The sequence below is a fragment of the Arachis hypogaea genome, chromosome 18, assembly GCF_003086295.3.
Source record: "Arachis hypogaea cultivar Tifrunner chromosome 18, arahy.Tifrunner.gnm2.J5K5, whole genome shotgun sequence".
NCBI classification, from domain to species: domain Eukaryota; kingdom Viridiplantae; phylum Streptophyta; class Magnoliopsida; order Fabales; family Fabaceae; genus Arachis; species Arachis hypogaea.
The window spans coordinates 132,253,604-132,266,294 of NC_092053.1; the positions used below are offsets into that span (position 1 = coordinate 132,253,604).

Sequence of the window (12,691 nt, forward strand, 5' to 3'; positions counted from 1 at the left end):
ATTTAATAGTTAAAATTAAAAAAAAGAGGTTATTTAGCGGGCTTAGCCCGCCGGCCCGCCAGCCCGCCGTTAGGCGGGGCGGGCTAGGATTATGGGACCGCCTCACTAGGCGGGGCGGGGCGGGCTTCTGACGGGGCGGGGCGGACTTCCCCGCTTGCCACCCCTAGTTGAAAGAGAAAGAGTTTGAGAGCAATCCGTACGTGTGATGTGATAATGGTGGTGTACTAAAAAAATAAAAAATAAAAAATAAAAAATAAATATTTTTTTATTTTTTAAATAATCAGTATAGTAAAAGTGGATATTTATATAATTTATTTAAATAATACTAAATTCTTAAAATAAAGGATATAATTAATTAAAGAATTGAATTAATAAATAACAATTGATTTTGTGATCCACAGTTTTAAAGACTAAATTTTTGTTTTGGTTATTAATTCGGTCGCTAAATTAAAAAATAGTGATTGATTTTAGCGATTAATTTTTGTTCTGGTCATAAGAAAGACCTATTGGTTACCAAATTGGTTGCTATTAGTGATTGATTTTGTAAGTCGTTAAAATTAGTCGCCGAATGAAATTTAGCCACCAATTTTTTTTTTTTGTCCTAAAAATCTTATATCGGTCACTAAATCAATTTCTATTAGTTACTAATTTTAAAGTTGCTATTATAATAATTTCTTGTAGTATGGATAGAGCGTTGTCATGAAATTATTCCTCCTAAAAACTTAAACTAATAAAAAGTAACAATATAAATGGTTATATTTTTAATACATATTTTTAAATAAGTATCTATTTTAAATTTGTTTGATATATATATATATATAGGCCTTTCTTTTTGTTAGTCTTATATTTTTTTTTTTTGGATTCAACAAGAATCAGAATTTTAAATTTTTTGGTCATATAACTTTAAATTATATCATAAAATTACTCTTTTTAAAAATTTAAATTAATAAAAAAATAAGATAAATAATTATATTTTTAATAAATATATGGTTCCATTTAAAAGGTGTTAAAAAAGCTATTAAAAAAACATGAATAAAGAATAATATTAACATCATTTCTCTAAAATGAGGAAATAACAATAACTCAACTATTTGCTAACTATTTAATTTGTTATATATATATGTTGGAGGCCCGTTTTGTTTCTCCGGTTAATAGCTTTATTGAAACATCAATTATAAATATAGATGGATAAAATAGTGGAATTTGACTTGAATACCTCCTTGATATAAAATTATTGTATAAGGATATAGCTAGTATTATGTAAGGTGTTTGCGAGCTAACTATTAGTTTTTTTTTTTTTTTTTGACAGAAACTATTAGTTAATTTCGCAGAATTTTCTGAATTTATTATATATTCAGAAACAGTATTTATAACATGATGATTATCACTTTACCAGATAAAGCTTTTTCACATTATCTTGTATCATTAACAAGTAAAAATTATTATCTTGTAAGCACGAGGAGGATTAAGAAGCAGCAGAATTTGTAATATATAGTTATTAGTTAGTCATTATCAATATTTTTAATGTGAGATAATATTTAATGATATAGAATAATTTATTTTTTTATGATTAAATATTACTCAAATTTTAATAAAAATGTTGACTTTAAATTTTTTTTATTGACATTATATGTTTGACTTTTTTATTTTTTTAAATAAAAAATGTTAGGGACAGTAAATTTTATGATTTGTAATTATTAATTAATTATTATTGGTATTTTTAATGGTGTGAGATTTCATTTATTAGTATAAGATTACTCATTTTTTTTACTGATTAAGTGTTGGCCAAATTTTAATAAAGTGCGGGACTCCTCCACTTTCTCTTTTCAAATAAATATTGGAAAAGTCTAGGGGCAGCAACTTTTCCAAATTCTGGCACATGTAACCAGCAAGGAAAAAAGAGCCATTGAATGAAATCTCACACCAATCTCACACCATTAAAATTATCATTGATGGCTATTTGATGGCTACAAATACTAAAAATTGCTGCCCCTATCACTCCTCATAAATATTTGCCATGATAGCGGGCGCAAGTGTCTTCAACGTTCATTTTATTTTCTCTTTCGAACTCGCCCCACCCAAACTAGAGGGATTCAGCTTTTGCTGCTTGCATTGTTTGTAAAAATATAAAGTAAAATAAATTTGCATTTTTTTAATTTATCCTTAGGTTATTAATTATCATAATATTGTTGTCAAACTAAACTTTGGTTTCACAAGTTCGTGAACTTAACTGAGATCTTATGATCATATGCAAAGAATGAAACAGAATTCTAGTCACATTGCATTAGGGAGGAGATGGAGAGGGAGAGGGAGGAGGAGGAGATTTGTTGATATATGGAGGTGGTGGAGAAGGAGAAGGTGGAGGAGGAGACTTATAATAATATGGAGGAGGTGGCGATGGAGAAGGTGGTGGTGGAGACTTGTAAATGTATGAAGATGGAGGAGGCGGAGATTTATATATATAGGGTGGGTGAGGTTCATGTTCATGTTCGTGTGCGGGTGGCGCCGCCTGTGGAGCTGGGTGGTAGGGAGAGTTGTGGCCTCCATAATAAGGACTCTGATCATCATCAGCAGCAACATTGATAGTAATTAAGCAAAATGCTAATGCATAAATTAGCGGAGGCAAGTGCCTCCATGCCATTGAGGTTCCCATAACAACTAACTCTTATTAAGTGTTAAACCCTAATTTATTAGTCCTGTTTCCCTTACTACAAAACTATTATATTTAGGGTTTATTTTTGTTGCTTGGCATATAGTGAGGATTGCAACCCTTTATATAGTGCAATGCAAGCATCCAATACCTTGTTGACTTATAACAATTATTTGTTAATTCATTAATACACTGCCTTCTTATTAGTTTTCATCAACTTGATGTGGCTTCCATAAAAGAAAGTAGTTCACATTTTCCAGAGTCAAGGTTATTAGAGAGGGTTGGTGATGGCATACGCACGTCTTGAAGAATCAGTTTTATTAATTAGTACTTAGTATGTAGCATATGTATCAAGATTCAAGAGTGTTATTATTTCTCTTCGGGCACTCCAAACTCCAAAGTGTGAAACAGCTTATCAAAGTCAATCACTAACTTGCTCTAACATGTCTTTTTAATTTCTTTATACTTTGATTTATTTGTTCTTTCATCCATATTTAGCAATATATATTTCTGGATTATTATAAAAAGTAAAAACGCGTTATTAGTGTCATATATTTGCTTTTGTGCTCACATTTTTGTCGGTGAATAATGTTTAAACTGCCTAAAAAAATAATCATAAATCCTTGTCAATGTGATAACAAAATATAAACCATGATGACATATGGTAGAAAACTATAACTGAAATATTTTCTATAGCCCTATGTAAATGTTTCTCTAATTCTTCATTAATTTTTATATTTACTCCGACCCTTTCATCATCTAGGTTTATGTCTATAAACATTTTAAAGCAAAGTGATTTTATGTGTTAAATACCTTTAAATTTACAAGCCAGTTCAACGTATAAATTAAAAGACAATTTACATAAATAAATCATTTTGGTTAAGAATTTATGCAAATACAATTTTTTAAAATAGGTTACATTAATGTTTTAAATGAACTTTATGTAAACTGCGATATCCTATCACGATTTAAGAATTACACGTAATCCGTTACAGGCTATTACAGATTACGTTTAAAACACACACAAGCATAATCTATTATACTTTATCACGAATTATCACTAAAACATAAGGAATAAATCACTATACCCTGTCACAATTTATGAAGGAGTGGTGAAGCATAATCTGCTGTAATCTATAGCGGATTATGAACATGTGAATTCATTATCTATATCAGTTGAAGATAATTGTAAAGTAGAGTATCAAATTCACAATGTCTAATGAGGAGAGTTTCTTAGTTTTAATGCATTGTTCTGGAAAAATTTAAAAAAGCAAAAGAGAGGGTGTAAAGTTTACTGATAGAAAATTCCTGAGTGTCTTTATCCAGTCATCGAATATCTTGTCAGATCTAATTAAAAATCATTATACTGCAGAAGTTCGGGGTGTATGGATCAAGTAGGTGAAAAAGTTATTTTACAGAATCCCTATTACACTTGTGTCAAATAGTGTGAACAAGTATAATACGTTTGTGATAGCGTCCGACGAAGATCTGCATGTTCTGTTTTATTATCGGAAAAGTTTTTCGAAAGTGAGAATACACGAGTTGTATGCGAAGTTGAAGGATGGTGTCGACATTTCTGGGACATCAGCTCTAAATCCTCAATCGACTGTGTTGGGATGCTTCTAGTTGATCGTTTGATGCCCGTAGTTGCATCGGCTTGTCCGTTGGTTGCATCTCCATCTTTTGTAGTTAGGATGACTAGTTCTCCTCGCATGATTCTTGATTTTGTAGTTGACGGTGAACCGGATCGAGTTGAAAATATATTGTGAGAGGATGATTCGAATGAAGAACCTGTCGATATGATTGTGGATAGTGATGAGGAGATAAGGAGCAATCCACCTTACTACGATTTAAGATTTACACGTAATTTATTACAGTCTATCGCGAATAACGTGTAATTCTTCAATCAGGTAAACTATTTAGAATATGAGTGTAAATTATTTCAAAAAATTGTATTTGTGTAAATTTAATCTTTAAATAATTTATTTATATAAATTATTTTAAATTAAGTTCATCTATATATATATATATATATATACTAAAATTAGCTATTAAAATAGAATAAATATTAAAATATAAAATATATATTAAAAATAAATTAAATTATATATGTATATATAATAGTTAATTGAGGAGTGTTAGGGAGCTAGTAAGTTTTGTAATTTGTAACTATCAATTAGTTATTATTAGTGTTTTTAATGGTGTGAGATTTTATCCAATAATATAAAATTATTCACTTTTCTTTTTATGATTAAGTACTAGCTAAATTTTAATAAAAATATTGATCCCTAAACTTTCTCTATTTATTTGGTGACTAATTTTAATTTACAAATAATATTTTTGATTAAAATCTAACTTGACATTCTAGTAAAATTATAAAAAGACGATAACATATACATATGTGTTTTTACTTCAATTTTGTTTGTCGTTCATTTGATTGGCTCTAATTACTAATGTTCTGATAGTATTTTATTAATTTACCCACTTAATTAGGGAAAATAAACTCTTTTTATTCAATATAAAATTAAAAATATATTTTTATAAAAAAAAAAGATAAGAAAGAGAAAAAAATGAAAGAAAAAAAACAAAATGAATCTAGTTAATATTTTTAGTAGACTATGCCATTTGAACTATAACTCATTAACCACTTCCTAATACATTTACTTTTTGATATTCTTCCTATTTTATTAGTTCATTGCACATTCTACAAAATAGGACTTTGTTTTCATTACTAGTTAATATATACTTGCTATACTTTATCATATGTAGCATTTAATAATAAAAACTGATCAACATTCTTATATATGGTGGGCATAGTTTTTTAAGTTATATGCTTAATGTTATAGCTGTTATTACTTCTTATATAATTATGTGGTTAGGAACATGTTCTAATAAGGTGATCGACTATTTATATTTATTTTCAATTTTAAAATTATCATTTTTAATTGTAAATCTCAACGACTTTTTTTAAGCAAAGATATAATAACGAAAAAAAAAAATAATGCTATACATCTAAATCTTTTTATTAACAAAGTCTAATTAAATTGGTCTAACATAACAAAAATTAATATGACTAATATTATTCTAAATTTTATTATTTAATTTTGTTAAACTTAGTTTATAAAAAAATTTAAATGTATAATATTACTCAAAAAAGATCTTCTCAATTAGCAGAGATAAAAACAGTGCACAAAATTTAAACAAATATATAGAAACTAATTTTTAATTTTTAAAAAAATACTCCGAAACAAAAGCACCTTAAATTATGATATACTACCACTCTTATCATATTATTTCATTGTGGATTTTATTAGTGAGGGCAGGCAACACTTATTTAAATCTTTTTATAAGAGAAACAACTACGGATACCTATTGAGTTTTGAAGTTTTCTCTATCAATTTCTCTTAAAAAATAAATATATTAAAAACTATAACTATATAAATACACAAGCTTAAAATCGTTCACTGAATCAACCATTTGAAATTATACATATTAAAATATAAAATATAAAATATACATTAAATATATATAAATTTATTTGAATAATATTCAAATATTAGTTAAATTGATATTTGTATATGTATTTAAATTTTGAATTCATTAGACAATTATCTTTTTGATATATTTTTATTTATTTAACACCTATAAACAGATTGTACATTATATTGTATATTAATGGTGTATATATAGTAGATAATTAGATATATAGCAAACACATCATTTTCTCTAATCTCTTCTCCTTCTAACATAAACAACACACATGTATAATTAATTTTAATGTATACATAATAATTTTGTAAAAACTAAAACATGATTAGCAAATATATATATATATATATATATATATATATATATATAGAAAAGTCTAGGAGGTCAGCAACTTTGTTAAATTCTAGCCAATACGTAACCAACAAAGAAGAGTGAGCCATTGGATGAAATTTTATACCAATCTCACATTATTAAAACCATCTTGATGACTATTTGATGGCTACAAATCACAAAAATTGCTGGCCCTAGTAATCCTCTATATATATATATATATATATCCATTTTCTACTCTTTCACAATTTATTATTGATGACTTAATTAGATGCAGCCCTAGAGTCTTTTGTTAATCCTCTTGTTATGATGATAGTACTAATTAGAGATAAACAATAGAGTTGACTAGTAGCGCACGTTTGGCAACTATGGAGGTCTTGTAGTTTGACATGCTAACGTCCCCTTTCTCATTTGCCATGTTTATGTATACTCTAATTAGCGCATGTATTTGTGCAAAAATTTTATTTTTTATTAATATGTGAGGTATATTTAATAAAAAGAGAAAATTCTACTCTCCTCTACTGCGAGATACTAAAATGACATTCTCCTTCCCTCTATTTTATAAATGTATATTCTCCTTCCTTCTAACTTTTAAAAAACTTCCTCTTTAATCTATTTTAAATGTTTTGTGTTAAATAATGTTAATTTTATCTATTTTTTAAGAAAAAATAAATTATTTTTTGAAAAAATATCCATTAACAAAAATTTTATTTTTTATCATTAAATTTGCTTACTAAAATATCATTTAATAAATTATTCTTTTATTGATTAAATTGTATTTTTACTAAAATATTTTTAAAATAATTAATACTTAAATTATTTTTTTCCTTTCAATAATTTTTTAATTATTAAATTGTGATTTTACTAAAATTTTTGTTAATAATTATTTTTATATTTACTATTAATTTTTTAATATCAATATATATTAATTTAACATTAAATAAAAAAATCTTATCACTGTTAATATGTATAACAATTAATATATATTAATACTAAAAAATAATCTTACTAAAATTTTTTATTTAATGTTAAAATAATATATATAGATATCAAAAAATTAATAGTAAAATATAAAAAAATTATTAACGAAAATTTTGGTAAAATTATAATTTAATAATTAAAAAATTATTGAAAGCTATTTTAGAAAAAAAATAATATAATTATTAAATTTTTTTAAAATATAATTTTATCAATAAAAGAATAATTTATTAAAGGATATTTTGGTAAGCAAAATTTAATGATAAAAAATAAAATTTTTGCTAATGGGTATTTTTTTGAAAAATATTTTTTTTTAAAAAAATAGATAAAGTTAACATTAGTTAACACAACAAGTTTAAAATGGATTAAAGAGAAGGTTTTTTAAAAGTTAGAAGGGAGGAAAATGTATATTTATAAAATAGAGGGGAGGGGAGTGTCATTTTAACATCTCGTAGAGAAGGGGAGTGGAATTTTCTCTAATAAAAAATGTTTTTGACATATTAAGTTTTATTATTTACCATTAAACTAACTAATAATTCTAATTTCCTTGCAAGAATCTTGGGCATGGAAATATATATATATATATACCATTTATTGTTATTATTATTGATTGACGGTTCATTTTTATTGTACTGTTATTCTGAAAAATTATTTTCTTAATTAAACGCTTCGTTAATTAGTATGTAATTTGTTTTAATATGAAGATGTAAAGAATGCGGAATATAATTATTCAGGTGTATAATATTTCGTCATCTGTATACACAAATTATGTGTGCAAAAAGCCAAAAACGAATAGAGAATAAAAAATTTGATACCGGATTCGATGGAATATATAAATGGTTATAAATAATTCTAATGCTTTATGCTGAATTTTTTTTGAAATCAATAAAGATTAAACTTTAGATCTTTAAGTCATCAAAATTTTAATATTATATTATAAAATTATTTTTTAAAAAATTTAAATTAATAAATAAAAATATATAAATAATTATATCTTAACACTAATTAATTATTTGTCAAAATTAGCTGACCTTCTAAAAATCTTTATTAAAATTTAACTTTTAGATTTGGAATATATGTGATGGAAAAAGATTTCCTAAAAAAAAAATTTGATAACATGAGAAGAATTGAGTCTTAAATAACTATCGAGTTTATAATTTTTATAATGTGAGTTTTATTATTTTGATTTAAAGATAATTAGATATTTATTATTTTACTTTATTTTTTTTTTACATTAGAAAAGATTAATCTATATTGGATTAGCTCAATTCAATTTACAGTTACGTTTAATTATTTAATTGAAATGTTATTTATACAATAAGTTAAAAATAGTTCAAAATTATTCATACTAGATAATTTTTAATTGGTAATACATGTAAATAATTTGTAAATTTAATTTTAAAGTTAACCTTTACTTTTTTATAATTTTAGGGAGAAAATGAGATAATTAAGATAAAGTTAGGAAAAAATGAAGAAAGAAGAAGAACATGTTGAGAAAAAAAAAGGAGATGAAAAATATAAGAAAGAAAAAGAAGAGAGGAAGGAAAGAAAGAAAGAAACTGACAAAGAAGAAAAATCCCAAAAAAAAAAAAACAGCTATGTAACAGGAAAAAAAAAAAAAGAGAAACAAGGGGAGAAAAAACCAAGCATCAGAGGAGGAGAAAGAAGAAAAAAAAGTTTAATTTGAAACATAATTAAAAAACAACTTAATATTCATCTAAAATAGACAATAATTTTGAAATCAATGTAACAAAATATAATACTTTACCACTTAAAAACAAATATTCGATCATAAAGTACAAGATTGATTAGTATGTATTACAAATGGTAGCACTAGCAATCCAACAGCTTTTGTCAACAAACATAGCCATCTTCGCTAATGACTTGTGTACACAAACATTTCAGGCAAACACCAAATGTAACCTTTGTGCCAAATCTTGTAGGGGATAACAAAGAGAATTGAACAAGGTAGGGGTCAGATCCAGACTCAATGCTTATGAGCTAGCTGGTGGACTCTACAAATATTTTCGGGCAAGAGCTCGGACTTTCGTGTCAAAATGTGATGATGTGATCCGGGAGCCAGGCAAGTACAGGGGATTAAGAAGTGTCTGCAATTTCGATAATCCATAAAATATGACGAGTTTAGTTTCGAGGGGAAAAAATATCAAATATCAGCATATTCATCTTCAACATTGAATCAAAAGGATAGCAACTTCCAAGTTCAGCTGTGTTATCAGTACCCATTCTTCCTTAGACACCACAGCAACATCCACATCCAATCCAATGTTGAAGGGGAGTGCGTCGACTTAGTATCCCAGGAACAATGGGTATAAGAATAATTTCTCTGGCTGAAAACCAAACAACTAAACTTATTTATCAGGATGCTGATTCCTGCACAAAGCACCTGTACTAGAGAAAGGTAGAAATGAAATTTGGCAAACATCTATGAAAATCCACTCTTTTAATGCAAAGTAATTTACAAAGTATGTAAAGGAAATAAGAGTATAGGGTCTATTGCAATGAAATATTGAAACACTGATTGGAAAAAACATCAATAAATCCAGAAAGAAAAATGGCAACAATAAGTTTATTCTTTTATTGTGAAAAAATCTGCAATGATTTATGTTGAGTTTCACCAATTTAATACAAATGTAACTTTTACTCTTTTATTCATAACAAGAACAAAAACTGTTTCATGTTCACATTTCGAGAGATGCAATTTTCACAGAATAAGAACATGACTGAGAGGATTTTGACATTATCAAACTAATTAACAAATAAAACAAGGAAAGATTTTATGAATTAAGGTATAGCCTAGTGTGACAAGAAAAAGTAGATTACCTTTATGTAAAGTTCGTGCACCTCTTGAAAGAAGCTCTTAATGCCATCATCATTACGAGAGTCATGAAGCAACATAAAACGGGTATGTATGATGCGTCAAGGAAAATATTAGAGAAAACATAAATTCTTTAAAGAGTTTGTGCAATTAAGTTTATAAAGTTCTTCACTATTGTGCATTGGCTCTTCCATTTTGTTCCCCTAGGCAAGGGAGTTCAGGGTAGAGAGAATGTATAGCTATACACACTAGGAAAATGGTTAGTTCTAAAAGTTAAATTCCTCAGTACTTCATCATATGAAAATAAAAGAACAACAATTTTTTTGTTATCAGAGGAGCAATATAGTTTTTATCTCAAATATAAAATACTTCTCAATAAAGGATATGACCAGCTGTGACATATACTGAGACCACCAGATCATTAAACCTGTCTACCGATTTCAAGTACCTATATCAAGAATGTTAAGAAATAAGCTGCTGAGTAAAAGAACATTACAAATAAAAGCAGTGCACAACCAAAAAAGGATAATCATAAGATCAAATTTTCTTATTTAAAATGGAATTCTGTATCAACTTGTAACTCACATAGCGCTAGTAGTCCACGCTAGGTCCTGAACAATATCGAGAGCAGCATGCAGGATAAACTGATGCAGCTGAGCAGCATCCTCTCTCTGTCATAGAGTAACACAGGATCACAAACGATGAATATTTTGGAAGAACGATATTCCCTTCTTTCCAAAATGACACAAACCAAGTAATGCAAGAGATTCAATTATTCAAATAAGCCTGTACATTAATTCATTAAAACAAATTATTATGTAAATTAAACTCCTCCATAACATTTTCAACCATCAATGAACCTCTTGAATCATATGAATAACCACTTCTATAGTCTGAATGACAAATATCTAGATTCTAACCATAAAAATAAATAAATACATTCTTAAACTTTAGCATAAAAAAAAGGAGAGGAAAGAATCATACTTTAGCAGCTACTCCAACTTCAGCTTCATAAATAGGAATATCATTTCTGCTAACAATGATGAAACAAGCAGTGGTTGCCATTATACAATCCCTGCAAGAATGGCAAGAACTCAAAAGCATTACACGACGATATTATAATCAAAATCAGAAACAGAGCAATAAAAAAAATCATAAGTTTGGACGAGATCTAAGCTCAAATAGACCGCGAAATCAAAAATCAAACCTACAAATAAGAATGGGAAGCAATCAAGGATTAAGTTATCGCCCAATTCGGTCAATTTCGGCAGTTGGCGAAAGTGCAGTGGAGCAATTGCGATATTGTGATGAGTGAAAAATTGGAATTTCAGAAAATCGAAATATTAGATCTCGAATGCATTGTTAGTGAAGAATTAAGCTCTGCAAAACCCTAATTTCAAGGTGATGGTGGAAGAAGAAGATGGCGATGGTGGTGGTGGAAACTTCATACAGTATACAGTGTAGACTCTGTTTTGTTCGCTTCGCTACTTCTCACTCTGAAAATACAAAACGATTCGTTTTGCCGTTGTAACTACTAACCACTCACCGTTTTCCCTTTTCTACAAATAATTATAGAAAGTATTTAGATAAGCTATTGAAATAATTTTTTTTGCTACAAAAAAAATTTGGATCTGCGTCTTTTTGTTATTTCTCTTGACGATGTAAATTATTTTACATTAATAGTAATTAAAATTGTTCTCATCATAAAAAATATAGTAGTATATGCCTGTTTCTCTTCTAAATTGAAGAGATATATACAATTTCTTATTGTATGTACATTATTTTCACTTTTGTATTCTTAAAAATAAAATCCTAAAATTATTGATTTAAAGGTAATCAATTTATCATTTTATAATTTTGTTATAGTAGAGAAGTCTAATCTAAATACTAATATTTCAAAAAATATATTATATTTTGATTTGAACAGTATTTAAAGTATACAATCATTTTATTTGCTATATGTCAAGAAATTAACAACATACTAATGATTAATATATTTGAGTATTTTAATTTTTTAAATATTATTTATATACTAAAATTAATTACTAATATATTTATATATAAATATATATTATTTAATTTATTTTTAATGTATATTTATATTTCGTTATATATTTTATATCGATAACTGATTTTAGTTGCTAGCATAATTTTTAATTTTTAGTAAATTTATTTAATTTTTTTTTTCAACTTGTGACAATTTAGCATAATTAAGAATGATAAGTGATTAAATTATTAGTGAAATTTATCATATTATCTACTTTATTAATTACTTAAGTATTTTTTTTAAACATGTTCAATCAATATTTATTATTTTTGTCAAAATTATTAATTTTTTGAGAGTTACTTTGTCTTCTATTCTATGTGTTTTAAAGTTATTTTTGTCCGTTTCAAAAATAATAGGGTTT

At 26.6% G+C, this 12,691-nt stretch overlaps 1 protein-coding gene across 9 annotated transcripts; it reads right to left on the bottom strand.

The window, feature by feature from the left end:
- Positions 1-9,180: 9,180 nt before the first annotated feature.
- Positions 9,181-11,924, bottom strand: LOC112772560 (uncharacterized). 9 transcript variants are annotated; one of them, XR_003187566.3, is made up of 7 exons: positions 11,495-11,924; positions 11,268-11,358; positions 10,869-10,954; positions 10,670-10,731; positions 10,289-10,374; positions 9,688-9,795; positions 9,181-9,555 (listed from the first exon to the last, which is right to left on the bottom strand). XR_003187566.3 is itself a non-coding variant. In XM_072224582.1 (7 exons), the coding sequence occupies exons 2-7, from the start codon at positions 11,346-11,348 to the stop codon at positions 9,435-9,437; spliced, it is 600 nt and encodes a 199-aa protein (XP_072080683.1). In that variant the 5' UTR covers positions 11,349-11,358; positions 11,495-11,924; the 3' UTR covers positions 9,181-9,434. The 9 variants fall into 9 exon arrangements, 6 of the variants coding, with proteins under 6 accessions (XP_072080683.1, XP_072080685.1, XP_072080684.1 ...); XR_011876099.1 differs by having other exon boundaries at positions 10,289-10,371; positions 10,667-10,731; XR_011876100.1 differs by having other exon boundaries at positions 11,491-11,848.
- Between the last annotated feature and the right edge of the window lie 767 nt (positions 11,925-12,691).